Raw genomic sequence first — 19848 nt, forward strand, 5'->3', positions numbered from 1 at the left:
TTCTTTGTTGTGTCCTTAAGGGGACCACACCCTGCCTATCTAATCCATGTTAATTTAGGCAAGTATTTGACCCATTTCTGAAAAAAACTATTTGATGCAGGACCTTAATAATTTTACTGTATGTTACATGAAGATAATAGAGTCCACTGCACTAAAATCTACTTTATCCATTTTATAGTTTTTAAGAAATACTTTTTTAAATTTATTAACAAAAAATATTAATTTTTTTCCAGCAGAAAATATTTTTTGTTAACTTCCTAATGAGGGAATATTAATGAATGTAGTACCAGAGATGGCTTTTTATGTTATGCAGAGCCTCTGAAAATTTTATTCATTTATCTATGATAGTTTCTGATATAATGGGACATATGTACTGAAAATTTTAGTTTACGGAAAATTGACTTTAAAGAAAAAAATCTTTCGAAATTTGTTACCTACAGTTAATTAAAACTGTCCTACTGCCCTTCTTTGGCCTCTAGCAGGTTTTCCAGCTTCTTTTTCACCTTCCTGGATGTTTGTCTTGCTTTCTTGGCCATATTAGATGCAGACCTGTCTGCTTCGGCTATCTTCATTTTATCGCAATGTTGCAGCTCAGTGATCATATTTTCACCAGGATTAATTCCCAGCTTTTTCAGTACCCAACACTTTCCAATATTACCACAAATGAATGTAATAACAGCATCATTAACTCCTAGTTTCATTGTATGCATGCCTACAAATACAGTTTTAGGAAGCGGTTCCACATTATGCTGTTGAAACATTCATTTGGGTTCTGTCTCTGCCCATGCAGACATATCCTTAAAATGTCAGGATGAGCCAAGTCTCTGAAAATAGGTTTAATTGCTGTAATAACAGCAGGAAGAGAATGCTGGTGAGAATAAGATTCTCCAGTTGCCTGAGCTCTATTGTATTTGCACCACGAATTTTTCTTCTGATGGACACAATCCATGACATGGCTTATCATCAGTAAAGGACTCGTGGAAGATAATGGCCCAAACATCTCTCTTCATTGCCTCCAGATTTTCTTTATTTCTCCTAATTGCCTGCCCAAAGTATACCTGCAAGTTTTCTATTTCAGTTTTAGTTAACCAACCCTGTCCGGTCAACAATTTTCCATCTTCTAATTTTTTTCCTCTCATATCAAGAGTTAATTTTTCTCAGCCTTGTTCCCAGACGTTTTTGAACATGGCTTACACATTCTATTTTGATAATAATGGCATCTCCATATGGCTTAGAGTTCCCCACATTGTTGTATGCCTTACTGTCACAATCACCCAAATATTTGGTGTACCGTACGCCCCTTGTTTCTACGGAGCGATGAAATATTTGTTGTACTCCATGAACTTCCATATCACCACCTGTTCCTCTAAAATTAGCCACACAGTTGTGATCTTTATGTTCATTGACTTTACAACATTTGCAATATTTAGACATTATCTCCACATCTAACACTTTACCAGTGTCTACACTCGTGACAGTCACTACTCCATTCAGAGAAGTATGTCCTCTTTTCTGCCAACTTCTATCAAGTGCAACTGCAATATTCGAACATCCATAATTTTCTTCCACTGCTTCCCTAGCAGCCAGTTTCATGCTTTCCTCACTGACCTCATACACAGCTTTGTCTAATATTGCAGTCCGTTTTTCAAATTTATTTGGTGGTTGATGTAAGTTCATCACTGACCAAAATGTTCTCCCTGCAGCCATGCCCTTGCCAATGGATCGTAAGGCATAAACTAATCTAGTATTGATTTCATAAGGGCCACTAGCATCTGGTTTTGAAGAACTCATAAATGAAATCACAGCCAAGCATTTAGTGCAAATTAAATCCAGAAATCACAGCTGAGCATTTAGTGCAAATTAAATCCAGAGCAATTGCTAGGCCTTTTCTCCGAATGGCACTCTCACAAATTTTCACACTCTGTGACTCACCACACTCTCTAAATTGTACAAATTTAGAAATTAGATCTGATAATATTCTCAAATTTATAATAATGCTACTGCACCTCTTGTCACTTACAGTTAATTCATTGTAACTCTCTTGAAATGGTGAGAGCTTCTTTGATGATGCATTTGTTGAATAATTACAATTAGAAACATTGTTGCCAGGCGATATAACATCTTGTACAGAAACCCTTCTAAACTTGTTTCCTCTAAATTGTCGTTTCTTGAAAATGCCTTTACGTTTCTTCATCTTCAATAAACACAACAAAACACACATTATCAAGCACTGCAAATGTAAGTATAACAATTACTCGAAATACTTGAACAAAACTAAACGCGTGTTTGAAAGCATGTTGTTTACAAACAGCACAAACAAAAGAATACAGACTGTTGCATTCCAACGATAGCCAACACAGTCGGGAGAAAAAAAAAGATCCCTAACGTGCAATGTAGGGGATATAAGATCTAAAATACTTGCAGAAAAGTGGGTGACAGAAAAGTGGGCATGGTACATAAGCACATGTGGTAGAAAAGTGCTCTTTAAATGCTCAAAAAAATTTTTTTCAGCAAAATCCTTTTCAGAGTACTTAGATAAAATCTTAATCTATCGAAATATGATGAAAACCAAAAATCGATTTTTTTCAACCCGAACCACAGTGTGGTCCCCTTAAGCTTAAGACCCTGACGTTTATTTTTCAGCCTGAGGTTTCCTCTTTAACCTTACATTTGCTCTTGTTTGTGTGGGAGTGCATATGCCAATCTTCACTGTGGCTTATTGTATTGCTCAACTGTACTGATTTTATCTGCATGGATGGCTATTGTTCTGTTCACTCCTGTTACCTATTCACTCAGTATGTTGAACCATGTCATGTGGGACATTCTAAATTTCTTACCATTTACAAATTGTTGAGGCTTTTTGTCTCTGCTCCTGAGCATCTGTGAACCAATGATTGTACTCGTCAGCTGTGTCCAATGATCAACACACTTCCTGAATTTATTCTTTGTTTTGCACCTGTTAACACATGTTGAATGTGTATGGGGAAATTGTTGACCATTGCTCCACCTCATTTGGCATCTGTCATAGACATAACTAAGTCATCCATCAATGTAGCAAACATTGTCAAATAATATAGACATGAGCTGAAGCAACTGTGTTTGATAATAGCTGTTAAAAATTTTCATGTTGATTACTGCTTGCACTGTGAAGGACCAGCAAGCATCAAGAATTTGCACTTGAACTTCTCACAAGTTATTGCACTTTGGATTTCTGCTTCGATTTATACCAGTCACTCAGCAGCAGCACATGTCGCCCATAAACCCATTCTGTTCTTGGCTTGTCTACAGCTGAAGTTACTCAGAAAATACTGTATTTAAGACCACAGTTTGTCAGCAAACATGAGGTATTTGCTGAGACTTTCTGGCTGAAACAACACAAAAAACAGAGAGCAGAACAGAAGAATTACACCGAATAAAATAATTCAGATTGTAGCAATAGACATAATTCTCATAGCACGGTGCTCTTAGAAGCTCACTCTAACCCCTATCCTCTATGTTCGCAGCAGAAGCAATGTAACTGCACCCACAATGACAGATTTTAATATGTTACTCTTTCACTTATTGTTCATTGTACTTTCCTTCACATGTTCAGTCTTTGATGCTTTCTGTGAAGTATCAAAATAGGTGGAAACATGTATTAACTTTTCATCATGTGCAGCACATATGAACAACTATGTGGTCATTCACAGGGACTATCCAGGAAGCAGTCTCCATTTTCATAGTGTGGGAAGTAGGTCATTGTGCTTAGTGCTGCAATAGAGAGAAAGCCACATTGTTTCTTGTTTGTCTGTACATCCATCGAACATAAGTGTTCCAATTGAAAATCCCACCAAATAAGAAGTCCTTTCTTTAATGTCGTATTTAGTGGCAAAAAATCTCAATTAATTGTCAGATATGTCCTGTGTAAGTGAACTATGTGATCAGGGAATGTGGTGTTGTCAATGGTATAATTTGTTTAAGAATGGAAGGACAAATGTTCATGATGATGACAAGAGTGGCTGTCCATCTGTACTGAGCAACAAATTGATATAGAAAAATTCATAAAAAGCTGAAGTTTCAGTTGTCAGATAACTTTCTGCAGATTTCTGTGTGTGTTTTGCATGTTACTAAGCAATTAAGATACCACAAGTTCAGCACTCAATGGGTTCCAGTACCGTTCAGAGAACCACAAAACTTAACTAATGACCACTTCTCTGAACATTCTTTCCCGTTAGACTGCAGAATGAGAAGGCCTACTAAACAAAACTGAGACCAGTGACAAGACATGGGGTTTCGATGCTAATGCAAAGGAAAGGTGCATTCAATGGTCTGGGGTATTACCACCTCAACCAACAAACCAAAAAAAGCACATTTTCTGTACACCCTGTCAGTGTTCAATTTGCAAGTGTACAGAAACCTTTCGTCTTGCTCTGCTCTTGTTTTCTCTTTCAAATGCTATCATCAGCAGGAATTGTGCTACAACCAGCTATCTCTTAACACAATACTGTAAGACTTTCTCCAAATATTTTTAGCTATAAAACTTTGGGAGCAACAAGTTTAAAATAAAATAACTCTACAAAAACAGAAGATGCCAAATCACAAGAGAAGGAAGGTGTTACGATATTCATACCTCAATATGTGCACTTAATTGCTTAATGTGTTGTATGAAGAGGAAAATTCGCTGGAAAAACTATAAAATTACACAGAAACAGAATGGCTTGCCAGCACTTACCTTTAGGGGATGAGATTCTAAGTACTGCCAGTTATACGTTCCACTGATCATCTGAATGACATAAAGATCATTTTCCCCCTCTAGTGTTGCAGATATGATACTCAATGTTCTTCTCAATTTCTGATGGATTATTTACACCAAATTTCTTCAGCAAATACATGTACTGAGATGGTGTCCTTAAAATGCCTAACTCCTTGAAGAGGTAGCTACATGATGTCCGTGGATGAACACCACATATTATTTACTGCTTACTTTTGTGCAATCAATACTTCCTTTCTAAGAGGTGAGTTACCCCAGAAAATTACTCCATAAGCCAAACCCAATAACCTCAAAAATACTGAACCTCGACAAAATACAGAGAAGAGGCTGTACTGGAAGTGGGAAAATTAAAAGACTGAATCATTCTTTTCTAATAATAATAAAAAAAATTCATAACGTTGTTGAATACTTTACCTGTCTCTTCCTCGTTTATCTCTGTCATCTCTATTTTTTCTTCTCTTTTCCTCCTCTTCCTTTTCTTTCTCCCTCTCTCTTATTTCTCGCAAATCTGCAACAATGTCAGCATTTATCAGCGTAAGTTACAAGACAGATATTTCACAGTGGACACTTCACTTACCCCTTATCCATGACTTACATAATCCTCAGGCAAAATAATAGGTAAACAGTTACAAAAATTAATAAATATAAATAAAAAAAGTAAGTTTATCTCCAGCTAAAATTCAATTACAGACATTTTTCAAGTCTTGTTCTTATCGCAATGAAATTTTTAGCCTACTGTGTCACACATTAAAGCTTTGTGGTGAAGCAGACCCCTAATCCAACCATTTGTTTTCTGTGGATAATGCTCTACCAACTGGGCCAGCTGAGTATGTCTCATAGCCTAAAACAAAGATTAATTTGCATGTCCTTCACTTCCAGTCTTTCAAATTCATATATGCTCTTTCATATCTTGTTGGAGTAGTGAAGAATATATATGAAGATGGTATCTGTTCTTTCGGACATGTGTAATGGGCAGGGGCACTACGAATATAGTGCGGGACAATAAGTTGGAATGTGTGTCTCACGGGAGGTGTGCCAGAGATAAGTCCCTGCAATTGCACTACCCTCAGTGTCCTCAGTGGCTCAGATGGATACAGCGTCTGCCTTTTAAGAAGGAGATCCAGGGTTCGAGTCCTGGCCGGGGCACACATTTTCAACTGCTCCCGTTGGCGTGTATCAATGCCTGTATGCAGCTAAGGGTATTCATTTCACTGTAATGATTTAATTGTAATTTCATTCGTAGTGAAGAATAACGACATAGGTATTTGTCAGACACATGACCCAACAAATGGGTTCACTATTTTTGATTCTCAGTGTGGCTTCAGCTGCCAGAGGCTGCAGTCTTGTGTGTTGGAGGCGGGGGAGGGGGCTATCTGCGACTCAGTATCTCTGCTATATAGTGAGTGGCAACTTTCCTTTTCATAATATTGTTTGATTCTCATTTGCACTTCAGCCTGAAAACCACCCACAGCACCTTAGATCAACAGGCTGCTGCTTCTGGAATAATTGCTACTGTTGTATAACAACACTCACATCTCTATATATCAGCAATTTCCTACTTTCAATTTTCTCTCTTTCCATTTTAAACTAACCCCGAGTAACAAGTTCATTTCCATGGCCATTATCTGCAGCAAGCACAGAAATATTAGTTTTGTAAATAAAACAGGGAGAGACATAAAGTGAACACAAAGTTGTTACGACTTTCAATAACATTTTTCAGTAAAATATCTACAACTAGTGACAGAAGACTAACAATGGTCTCCAGCAATTAGTGCAAACAATATGAAAATTTTGAAGAAAAAATTCGTAACCTGGAAACAAGCTTATGTTTCAAAAATGGAGTTGTAGTGTTGCCTCCAGCATGTGACCAGATGAGATGAAATGCAGATACCAACTAAAAACGCAAACAAAACTGCATCATTCAAGATTCCACTGAAGATGCCTTAAAGGAAAAGGGAAAATGCATCTGGAAAAAAATAAAATAGACTGCAGCAAGAAAAGGTTTTTATTTACAAAACAAATATAACATCGAGCAGCTAATAAGTCCCAGCTATCCAGGAAATTATCACACTTCTGTCCCTTATATTAACTTAACTGCATCAATTCACGCAACAAATCTGTTAATATGGTTGGTTCAATAATTTGATTCCTCTTGATCCCAACATTAGGAAAGTCTTTTGATTCAACTTCTGATGTACTAACCAAGCACAAGCAAATGTTCAGGAACAAATCCAAGATCAGTCTTGCAACTAGGAATGTTTGCAGACAGCAGGTAAGCTGCATTCAAATCATATTGAACTATAATATCTGAAAATCCTGAGAAAGCTCTCATTTCATCTGCTCTACTAAATGTACTGTGTTAATGGTTGCACACTAAAGGCTGCATAAATAAAAATCTCTCATTGTACAAACTGGGGCCCCCATTTTGGGAACAATTACCTTTACCAGATTATCTGTACAATGTCAAATCAACTTCGCACTTCTCTTTCTCCCACTTTTATATTATATACATACAAATATATACATTATACATTATATACACACAAACGATATTCATAAACTTCAGCAACTTGTAGAGGATATGTTGAGGAACAAATTTTAGGTATAAATCACTCTCTGTAAACATCATACAATGGTGTCATAGACTGTTGAAGTTTTAGGGGCCAACATCTGTCTCTAGGTCACCCTTTAGGAAGCACCATGTACACTGACAAACTGTGAGCACACCTTCCCACAACAGATCTGACAGCATTCAGAAAATAAGATGCTGACCAACAAGTCCACTCCTGTCACAACAACAGTATGCACACAAATTTTCATTTCCGGTTGATTGGGTGGTCTAGTGGCAGGTGTGGGCTCTTATACTTCTGACTATCTGTAGCATTGGACGATAATGTTTCCAGACAGGGATTACTAGCCTCATTTTCTGCTCAAAACACCTCGTAAAATACTTCAATGTTGTTGGTTATCATTTTGTTACACCCTGTACATCTTACAGTTCACTTCCTCTATAAATACAGACTGTATTCTCTAAACTTTTTTTCTGTGGCACTTTCTCTGCAAACTTCTGTCCTTAATGACCCATACTAACTTTCAAAATATACTGCAACACTTCACTCTTGTCCTTCTTCCTTTCCCCATATACTCTGGTACTTTGCCTCACATTCTCTCCAACATTCTGCAAAGAGTGATCACAGAATACAATATCATTAACTGATAACATGAACAAGGGACAAATGGCTTTTGGGATGATTCTGTATATGCAGCCCTGTAGCATCTAACGATTGCACAACATAGTTGGTCATAAGTTGACAAAGACAGGAAACAGATTTTTCAGTGTTTGATAGAGGACACATTACAAGGGCCTCTTCTTCATGTTTACATGTGTGAAATGTATGCAAGTTACTACAGTTAGGAGTTAACCAGTATTAGTATCAACTAAGGCTCTAACAACCAACTGGTATCCAAGGTGAAAGCTAGATATGGCAACTCATACGTGCAAACACACTGCTGTGGATGAATACAGCACGGATCAAGCCCACAACATTCACAAAAAGCATGTTCTATACACCCAAGTGGCATTCATAATGGACTATGGCAGAAATAGCCAGAGCATCATCTGGGATTCAGTGTACATTCAGCAGTACATTCATTCCAACAATCAATTTGGAAAACCACAGTTTTGTTAGTGGCGTGTATCATTAGATATCCTGTGAAACATGATTAAATGCCTTTTCTGAAAATTGCCTAGAACAGATAGTTCGGAACTCCACTAATAATGGAAATGTATTGGACCTAATGGCAACAAACAGATCTGGCCTCTTTGAGGATGTCCACATCGAAACTGGTATCAGCAATCATAATGCAGCTGTGGTAACAATGATTACCAAAGTACAAAGGGCAACTAAAACAAACAGAAAAATACATATGTTCAGTAAATGAGATAAAAAATCAACAGAGATATACCTCAATGAGGAACTTGAAATTTTCTGCACAGGGCAGAAGCACATAGAGCATCTATAGCTCAAGTTTAAAAGAATAGTTGACTATGCACTGGACAGATATGTACCCACTACAACAGTTCATAACCAGAGGCAAATCCATCGTATACAGTCAGCGTAAAGGAACTTATAAAGATACAGAGACTACTGCATAATAGGTGTAAAATAAAGCACAGGACTATAGATAGAGAGATGCTGAATGAAACACATTTGGCAGTCAAGAGGGAACTGCACGAAGCCTCCAGTCACTACCATAGCAGAATACTGGCAAAGAAATTCTAGTCATATGTAAAGCCTGTTAGTGGCACCACAGTTAAGAGTCCAGTCCCTAACACATGAGACAGGAACAGAAATTGAGTGTAGCGAAGCAAAATCTGAAATGCTTAGCTCTATTTTCAAATGTTCCTTTACAAAGGAAAACTCAAGAGAATTCCACAGTTTAATCCTCTAACCACTGAAGAGATGAGTGGAATCAGTGATCATGTCAGTGGTGTTGAGAACCAGCTGAAATCATTAAAATTGAACAAAGCTCCAGGGCCCGATGGAATCCCTATCAGCTTCTATACTGAATTTGCAGCCGAGGTAGTCTCTCTTCTAACTATAATCTTTCTAAATATAATCCATCACTGATCCCTGAAACATTAAGCCATGCACACTAGTTGGAAGTAAGTACAGGTAACATCTGTTTAATGAAGGGTAGTAGACGTGATCCACAAAACTACTGTCAATTATCTTTGACAATTATTTGTTGTAGAATCTTAGAAAATATTGTGAGTTCAAACGAAATGAGGTATCTTGAACAGAATAACCTCCTCCATGCCAGCCAGCATAGTTTCCGAAAATATTGATCATGTCAAACCCAACTCACACTTCTCACATGACATACTGAAAGCTTTGGGTCAAGGTTGTCAGGTAGATGTGGTATTTCTTGACTTCCAAAAAGCATTTGACTCAGTATCACACCTATACTTACTGTCTGAAGTTTGATCATATAAAGTATGAAGTGAAATTTATGACTAGATTAAGGACTTTTTGACCGGGAGGGCACAGCATGTTATCTTGGATGGAGAGTCGTCGTCATCTTCAGGTGTGCCCCAGGGAAGTGTGTTGGGATCCTTGCTGTTCATGTTGTACATTAATGACCTTGCAGGTAACATTAATAGTAACCTCAGACCTTTTGCAGATGATGCAGTTATCTATAATGAAGTACTGTCTGAAAGAAGCTGTATAAATATTGTCAGATCTTTGTAAGTGGAGAAAAGATTGGCAACTTGCCTTAAATGTTCAGGAATGTAAACTGTGCACTTCACAGAATGGAAGAAAGTAAGAAAAAAAAACTTAGTATCCTATGACTACAATATCAATGAGCCATAGTTAGAATTGGCCAACTTGTACAATTACCTGAATGTAAACCTTTGTAGGGATATGAAACGGAATGACCACATAGGCTCTATTGTGGGTAAAGCAGGTAGTAGCATTATTGGTAAATACTGGGGAAGTGCAATCAACCTACAAAGGAGACTCCTGACAAACCATTTGTGGGACTTGTTCTAGAATAATGGGCAAGTATGTGGGACCCATAGCAAATAGGACTAATAGAGGATACTGAATGTATACAGAGAAGGACACCAAGTATGATCACAGGTAGGTTTGATAACTGGGAAGGTGTTACAGAGATGCTGAAAAAACTGAACTGGCAGACTCTTGAAAATAGATGTAGACTAAAAATGAAGACTAGGAATATACAACTCCCTATGTATTGCTCACACAGGGATCATGAGGAAAGAGGAAAATAATTACAGCAGGCACAGAGGCATTCAATCAATCATTATTCCTTTGCTCCATACGTGAATGATATGGGAAGAAACTCTAACAACAGGTACAAGAGGATGTACCCTCTGCCATGCACTTTGCAGTTGTTTGCAAAGTATGGGTGTAGGTTTAAATGTAGTAAAATCTAACTGGAAGTGACCACGAGGCTAGGGGTCCCTCTTTCATGTAGTCCAAGATACAGGTCATTTGTGGCAGATGTATTGCGTAGTACAAATTTACATAGTTTGAATCTTGACCTCTCATGTTTACGCATAAACTAAATGTAACTGATATTGTTCCAAATACAACCATAGGGATTTTATTTTTCAAAGATAGCAATGCACTTAATCATCATGCACATACCGTGAAAGAATGGTTTGAAGAACACAATATGGACTTCGTTTCTAATCTGCCTATTGCTCCTGCAAAAATTGGAGGCACTTGTAATAAGTGGTTTTAGTTTGTTTTTTTCCCTCACAAATAGGATACATGTGGCTGTAATTTCTAGTAATGAAATTGTAGTTAGGTATGGTGTTCCTCCAGACTCATTTCTGGGGCCCCTGCTTTTCGTTTTGTTCATCAATGTTCTGTCTCTGGATATGCCTAAAGTCTTACCTGAACTGTTCACAGATGACACAGGTCTCCTTTTCCAAATCCCACTGACAATCTCTTATGGTTGCCTGTTCTGGAGGTCAGTACGTTGGAAAAATTTTCTGATGTAAAAGAGACTCAAAAAGATAATGAAATAGGTGTCTCTTCGAATATTCCCTAAGCTAATTTCTGGGGAATTAAAAATACTGACTTCTCTCTGTATTCATATATTGGAACACACGTTCCAGTGCAAACATCTTCAGAGCCAAACACAACCAGGAAGCACTATGTAGTATGAAATATGGGCAATGTGATCTACAATATTTATCCCTATAAGTTTATGGAAGCAGGTATACATTTAGGGATGAAGTTAAGAACTTTTTACCTAACGATAAAGTTAAGGACATTTTACTTACGCACTATTTTTTTTCAGTTGATGGACATCTAAAGGACAATTTGTATAAACTCTACTTAGATCTTTATTGCACTTTTGGTAGTATTATAATTCTTATTATTTTCAATGTTACAGTCTTACTTATGTGTTGTATATAAATGTGAAACGTAAGTTACATAATTTTTGTTGGGCTGTGCTATATAATTTACTATTATAGCTTATTATTGTACCTTAAAACATTTCTCTGCCACATTTTTGAATTTATATGGACATGACTTGTCCTACATTCTTTGTACGTTAAACAACATAGGTATCTTGAGATCAAATAAACAAATAAATAAGTACTTATGTTCTCTTCCTCAGCAATTATTGTACAAGCAAAAACAGGTGTCTTGATACTAGATCATGCTCTCTTTGAAATAAGTTTTATCTCTATCAACTGAAAAATGAGATTAAATAAGTCAGCGGACACAATATAAAAGCAACAAAATTACGCATTATTCTCAGACATACCTTTCACCACCTTTTCATAATCATTTGGCCACATTGGATCATATTCGCCTTCCACATTCCAATCCAAGTCTCTTGATGAGTTATTGCCTTTTCCTTCCTAAAACAATAATGAGTAACACATATACAAATAAATTCATTAGATTTTGGGGTTATTGTGTAACAGGTGATTATCTGTTTACCTTTCCTGAATAACTGCCAAAACTGGAATTAGAATTTGAATCTTCATCATCCTTTTTAGATTTCAAATCAATGACAGGTGCAAGTATCTGTCCTGATTTGCGGAGAGCATCTCTTCTTGGCTGCAAGGGAAACACACATTGCTTAATTCAAATAAACCACAAACATATTAATGAAAACTTAAACAGAGACTCTCCACTTCTCTTTTCTTAAGGTTTACATATAAGACTAGCGAACGCAGCAATGCTTAAAAATGGCTGAATATGTATGGGAATTGGACAGAAGTCCTAATCTCATTCTCCACCCTCCTTCTGTCCATCTACTTCTCCCCCTCCTCTCTCTTCCTCCTTCCTACATCCACCCCCCCCCCCCCCCCACCCCCGCTCTTCAACCATGTTTATTGTTATTGCTAATGAAACCTTGAATGGAAACTGAAGTTGCTTAAAATGAACATGTAAATCGGCTGGGATCATTGGTACATGGGTATGAGACAGACCTGTCCAGCTGCTGGATCTGTGAGGATAATAGATACAATGACACTATTTCACATAGTTTAAATCTGCAAATGAGTAGGATTTTGAAGTTTCAGATGATTCACATTCCATAGTAGTATTCTAATCATATGTCATAAATACAGCTTTCCTGTTTTCTGTTAAGACCAACTGTGAGGTAGGAAGCAAAACGGCATATTTTTGTAAATACAAAACTTGTTGAAAATTATATACTGGGAGAAAGAATATATATGGCAAAAACAATTTGTCTAGTGGTTTAAATGTCCTGCTAACCTAATTAAAACTGCTGTGAGAAGGTAAATGACCTGCACATTTTCACAGCACAGGATTTCTTTATCACAGTCGCTTTTAGCAGAAAATCCGTATATTGTTGTTTTAAGTAACACATGGCTTATGTCTGTTGAAATTTTTATTAGAGTCACACTCTGAAATAAATTGATCAAGAACTCTTGGAGATTTTTGGAAACAATGTTTACTGCTCCTCTCTTTGTCCATCTCCTACTCCCCCCACCCCTCCCCTCCATTTCCTCCTTCTGCCTCTCTATGTCTATCCTCCCCCCTCTCACTTGAATGTTTATTAGAGCATGGTGTAATAACTTGAATTAAATCAATGAAGACCTTTATCAAGATTTTTGGAAACAATGTCTTGTCTTTATATAGCAGTTTACATATAGATCTTGTAAAACTCCTTTTGTCGTTGACGGGATGTTACATCTTAATCTTCCTGCCTTTCTGTAAGACTCCAAACCTGTTTAGGATCAAAAGTGTCTGCCAGGCTAATCACATTTTAGCCTACATTCAGGACACCAGGCGATACATGGTGTTAACACAATGAAACTCTCATAACTACATACTGTTGAAGAAGAAACAAAGAGCACTTCTGCTATGTACATTTTCAGCAGGTTCCACAAAAGCTGAAGGTAGTGACAAACAGTGCCTTTCAAACTGAAGCTGAAGGTGGTTGTTCTGGCAATCATCATCTATTTCCTGTAGGAATATTTCAGGTCTAGGTGCCTATTGATGACTCAATGCACCTGCTTTTCGGTGAGTGGTCTCCTTTAACCAGAACTTACCCACATTTAGATCCTCTTAGTGTGTTATAACATTGTGATTAACTGGAATGAATGGAACAGTAGACAATACAGTTTTAATCCCTGTTGATCCATCATGGACAGGGGACATCGGCTGGTCAAGTAATTATCAATATCAATGACATTCACCAAGAAACAAGTAACTGAGATGTTATTTTATTTTGACTATCAGTTTTGGCATTCCACCATGCCATCTTCAGGCCCCATATGCATCTCTCAAAATAAATGATATTGCTATACAGTGCCATATTTTCCTGGATGTCGTTGCTATCAAGTCTTCAAATGAAGCACTCGCGAAACGGTTTGAATTCAGGACATCCAGGAATATATTGCATTGTATGACAATATTGCTTATTTTCAGAGATGCATATGGGGCCTGAAGGTGGCATAAAGGAACGCCTAAACTGGTAGTCAAAATAAAATAACATCTCAGTTACATGGATGTTGGCGAATTTCATTGATATTGACAAATACAGTTTATTTGTTATCACTTTAGGTTTATCCACCTGATATTTCGTCTTATTATTATTATTTTTCTTCCAAAGACTATCATTTAGCATCTCTTCTCATGGCAGCCTTCTTCAGTTCACATCATCCTTCACCTGGTCTCTCCATCTTGTTTAAGGTCTACCAATTGGTCTTCGTCTGTATTGTGTCCATTCTACGGCTCTTCTTGAAAATCTTTCTGCTCCCATTCTTTCAACGTGGCCAAACGATTTAAGCCTATTACTCTCCCTAGTTTCTTTTAGGGGCTTGATCATTCCTTATTCTGTCCCTTTTCATACTACCCAGGAGGGATCATTTCTCATACAGCTTTCTCTGCATCTAACATCTGCTGAACTTCTCATTCTACTTCCTCTGTGATGGTGCTGTTTCTTTCGTCTCTCTCTATCTCATCATGTGTGTGTGGTTTTATGTTTATTTTTAATCACGTCCTTCATATGGTTCTTGGAAGTGTTCTTTCCATACTTTCAAAATTTCTCTCTCCCACATGGGTTTTCCTTCTTTGTTGACGACTTTTGAAGTATTTTCTTTGAGCTGCCTTCTGCTACCTAATATGTTGAATAATATTTTCTTGTCATCATTAAAATTCTCTTCTATTTCTCTTGTGCATTTTTCCCAAGACACCTTCTTAGCTAATGCTATCATTTTCCTTGCTGTTCTGATCAGTTATTTCCATTTGTCTCTGTTATTGTCCATTCTGGTTTTGAACCACTCTCTCCACGTGTAAATTATTTGTCCCTCATAGAAAGCACATTTCTATTTCTTGTATTCTGTTCAGATCTTCTAACATTTTGAATGACTTGCAGATCATGATCTTTGCTTTGGCAGGTATTTTCTAATTTCTAATTATGGCCAATACACAGTAATTAAATTTCAAATAATTTTCTATTCTCTCTGAAATTTCATCCTTGATGTTTATTTCTTGGTTGATTTAATTCCTAGATACCTCAAAGCATCTACCTTCTTTAATCATTTTTCCACTGCAAGTTTAACCATTTATTTTTCCTGCTGATTTTTATTATTTCACTTTCAACTATCTTTTCATAAATCTTCATGCAGTGGCACAATAGTGCTATTCCTCTGTTAATTCTCGCACTGCCCCTTGTTACCCTTCTTAAATGTAGGTACAATAATTGCCTTTGTCCAATCATCAGGAATCTTTTCATATGTCTACACTATCCTCATTATTCTACACAGGCATGAATTCCGATAGGTCCTGTGGTTTTGATCATTTCCACTATGACGTCATCTGCTCCAGGAACTTCACCATTTTTCATTTCTCATACAACTTTCTCTAGATACAACATCTGCTGATACTTTCTTTCCATTTCCTCTGTGATGGTAATATTTCTTTTGTCTCCCTCTGTTTCATCATGTGTATTTGTTACATCGTGTCCCTCATATAGCATCTGGAAGTATTCTTTCTGCACTTTCAAAACTACTTCTTCCTACCACATGGGTTTTTCCTCTTTTTGGATGCCTTTTTAAGTTTTTCTTTCTGCTTCCTTCTGTTGCCTGATATGTGGTATAATATCTTCTTGTCATCATTAAAATTCTCTTCTATTTCTTTTGTGAATTTTTCCCAAAACATCTTAACTAATGCTACCATTTTCCTTGCTGCTCTGCTTAGTAGTTTTCATTTGTCTCTATTATGTTCCATACTACATCTGCAATACCCTCATTCCAACATGGAGCTTCTTTGTGTCTGATTTTTGTTGATGTACTTCCAAATGTTTCTTCTGCTGCCTTGACTAGGGCATGTTTGAACCTCCTCCATTTTTATTCCACAAGTATCCTCTCATCATCAGGAAGTTGTGTCTTATACTTCTCCCTCTATTTTTGCCTGTCTTTTTTTCGTTCACATGTACATTTTCGGAATTTCTTCAGTGTACCTACCAAAAGTCTGCGTCTCAGTTGAAATTAATGCGTGGAATCACTTTCACTTCTGTGAGGCATCTTCCAAATTCTTCAATTATTATTATACAGTCTATGGTAGATTTCTGTCCCAAATTCAAACTGTATCAGATAAACTTGTGATTATGTCTTATCTTATTCATCCATTAGAAATTATCCATTTCTTTCTCAGACATGTGTCTGGTAATACCTCAACTTCCGCATTTTTGTGATTTTCTCCATTGCTTCCTATGACTGAAGTCTGTACAGGAGGTTCACGTTTTTAAGCTCTTTCCTTTTGAATGCAAGTTCCGTTTCTTAAACACTGCATCATCTTGCTCGCTGACGTGATTTCTAAGATGAGTTAGTTACACATCTATTATTTTCATTGTTCTCTTCATTCATGTCCTTTCTGAGCAATGCTGGTTCACTTTAAGAGAGAATGTCTGACATGTTATTTCAGGATCTCTCAAATTACAGTCAGTTCCCGAGTAATCTAAATTCCATCCAATAAATTTTGTATCATTATCTAATCTCTGCAGATTTGTGGTACATTACCATACATTATCAGCCATGTGCCACTGGTAAGAATTGAGATATATTTCATACTAAGATGGTCTGCTTCATACCAATGATAAGCAAGACCTATTTTATGGATCATGTAGTCACTTGTAAAATCTTTCATCACATACGCAACATGCAGAAGCAGTGATGTGGGAGGAAAGAAAAGCGCAATGTTTAAGTATATGTATGTGATATGTATATGTTACAGCACTGCACATAATGTATAAATACATGTAAAAGCAGATAGTTAAATAATAATGGGTATGTTATTATGAATTAATTAACTTGTAATAAAATTTTCTCTCTGTCTCCTCTGAGAAAACAGATCGTGCCTATGTGTATAAGTAAAACAACCAAAAACTGAACTAGTTCTACACCTTAAATATCTTGGAGACATTTTCAAAAGTAAATTAAGTGAGACGGAAACATGGAGAAATAGAACCAACAAAATGAAAGCAGCACAGTTTCTAACCTGGTCAATGAATATGAAGAGATGCTTGTCGACAGACACTACAATTTAACAGCATAAAATTGAACTCTCCCAAGAGCTACTTAAGCTTATGAAACCCTCTTCTAAATTAAAAATGAAAGAAGAACTGATCAGCTTCTCAAAACTTTCATTAGAACTAGCATAAATAAAAAAAAATACAGAGCCAAGGGTGTCTGGAGAATCCTCCTCAATGAAACTGTCTTTCAAGAGATTGATCCACTCACAAGCATAATGAAGAAGACAAGAATCTCTTATTTCTTTTGCGTCTAGTGAATGCAAGGAAACAAGACTTTACAACAACATGTACTGACGAATCTTAGAAATAAGTCAGGACAATGGATCCGTGATATTCATCAAGAGCTTAAAACTAGTTGGACTCCAGGTACCAGATGTGTACGACAATGATAAAATTAACACCCTTCTTGAGAACAACGAATTTTCAGTACAAATGACACATAGAAGGGGTATACAGATATCAGATGGAATGCCATGTGCTGATACCATTACCTGCTTTCTTATTACTCTGTACATATTCTACCACACTGGAATTTACATGCTGTTTGTTGCATGCCACTACTGAATATCAATTCCAATCTGTGTAATAAAGATATCTCTTAATTATAACTTCTCTGTACTGCAACACTCTTTTTGTCACATCTCATCCATTCAACAATGAATTCAGTAAATTGGGTTTGCAAGCTCCAAATTCTATAATTTTCTATTTTTGTTTAGTTGCTGTTCAGTCCAATGCCACATGTTAAGCTACTTCAAATGGAGGTGTGAGTTTAAGCTTCATAATTAAGTGAATGTTCAAACAACTCATGGAAATGTTGCCAGGTAATGCTCCTGACAACTGCTGATATTTCAACAGGTCAGACCTGTGTCATTTTCAAGGCACAAATAAGAGATATCACCGTGCATGGCAACTTAAACCTTTGATGGGTGGAGCCACAAAGGCTTTGAGCTGCCATGTAGGCCTACAGTGCTTCTTGTATCATTTGTGCCTTGAAAATCTATGGTGTGATCATATGCTGAATTATTAGCTGTCATTAAGGAAGTTAGTCAGTTGCATTTCCCTGATATATTTGAATGCTTTACATAATCTCTTTCTCAAATGAGGAACTCAAAACTCTGCAGATATATGCTTGTTAAATCAAATGGAGGTACTCAAATCTGTATCTAACAGATGTTTGGATTTGATGTGTTTTACATATAGAATTCTACAATTACGACTTACGCTGTGACTAACACAATTTGCAGTTATTTAATGTAAGATACATACCAACTGATACCAGAGATCAGTTGATACTGAAAATCTGCCTGAAATGGAAAACAAGGAAAACTGTTACTCCAAGGGCAAATTACTACAGTATGCTATGATTCACCGACAGATATCTGTTTATGTTCCATAAATCCTAGCACACACGACAAATGAGACGAACATTGATAGGCAGATAAACCATGGCACACAGCATCTATAAGGTAGGTATAACAAAAAGTTAGAACTAACACTAATCATACTGATCGTTACAGGCTTACAGATTTTACAAGACCTAACAAATAAATCTATCACAAAGTTACTAAACTATAATTAACAATAAACAACACTGAGAGGTTATTCTAAAATACTTATTAAAGTGACTAAACCATCTAATGAGAAAAGGTGTATCTCGGCTTCTTAAAACCATGAAGTTCATTCAGAATGTAACAGGTTAGGGTTTTTCTTTTTTTGTGTGTGGGTGAGCGGGGGGATTCGACATGCTAAATTAATTTAATGTATTTTTTCGCATTTGGTGTAGTACTGAGAAGGGTTACTGAAAATATCAGTTTCGATTACGTCTCATTATAAATTACCTTCTGAATAGCAAACGCAAACACAGGATAACGCGTACCTCAGTTTCCTGTGTTGCAGCAGGCTATTCCGGAATACCACGATTCCTCGTTCTTACCTGCGTTTGGACAGCCTTCTTCAACTGCAGTTGGGACTGCAGTAACTTTATGCCAGATGACCAGCCGGCAACTTGTTCCGACTTCTGTTTGATTGCATCCATATCATCGTAAAGCGACATTCTTATTTTTGCAACCTGAGATTAATATAAACAACACAATGCAGAACTGTGATACAGCAGGTTATTTCAGTCGGCATTAATTATATATTTAGCCCAGATATCTTCAGTAACAACTGTTATTATGCCGGTAAAATGACAAACCCGTTCCACAACAACGCTACAAGAAAAATATTTCACATTTTCTTTAGGTTACAATAACTACCTGACTTGTTGACAAATAAAAAATTCACAGAACTTTACCGTTGTCGCCAGAGATATACAACACAACCATATTCAACATGCGGATGCCACGCTGGTTTCGAAACTTTGGAAACGGGAATAGAATTTCGTTTGTTTTAGCTTATTCGCGTCAACATATCTGAAAGGTGCTTAATTTATGCGGATACTATTACTGGTCTTTTACCTTTTTTGTTAAAAACAAATACACCACAGTAATGGCACTATAATGAAAAAATTTATCTTCTAAGTTAGAAAATAGAAACAAAAA

General features: G+C 36.7%; 1 protein-coding gene across 2 annotated transcripts in view; it reads right to left on the reverse strand.

Moving 5' to 3' along the window:
* The window catches only part of LOC124613892 (splicing factor 45), a 93644-nt gene extending 74000 nt beyond the window's left edge, over nt 1-19644 (reverse strand). Inside the window, exons 1-5 of one of the 2 annotated variants that reach the window (XM_047142630.1) lie at nt 19564-19644; nt 19242-19376; nt 12241-12360; nt 12062-12158; nt 5165-5258 (exon numbers count right to left, since the gene is read on the reverse strand). In XM_047142630.1, the coding sequence (XP_046998586.1) occupies nt 5165-5258; nt 12062-12158; nt 12241-12360; nt 19242-19361 (431 nt within the window). In that variant the 5' untranslated portion in view covers nt 19362-19376; nt 19564-19644. The remainder of the gene's footprint in view (nt 1-5164; nt 5259-12061; nt 12159-12240; nt 12361-19241; nt 19377-19563) is intronic. The other variant, XM_047142632.1, reaches the window with a different exon arrangement.
* Between the last annotated feature and the right edge of the window lie 204 nt (nt 19645-19848).

This window comes from Schistocerca americana, chromosome 4 (genome assembly GCF_021461395.2).
Source record: "Schistocerca americana isolate TAMUIC-IGC-003095 chromosome 4, iqSchAmer2.1, whole genome shotgun sequence".
In the NCBI taxonomy this organism is placed as follows: domain Eukaryota; kingdom Metazoa; phylum Arthropoda; class Insecta; order Orthoptera; family Acrididae; genus Schistocerca; species Schistocerca americana.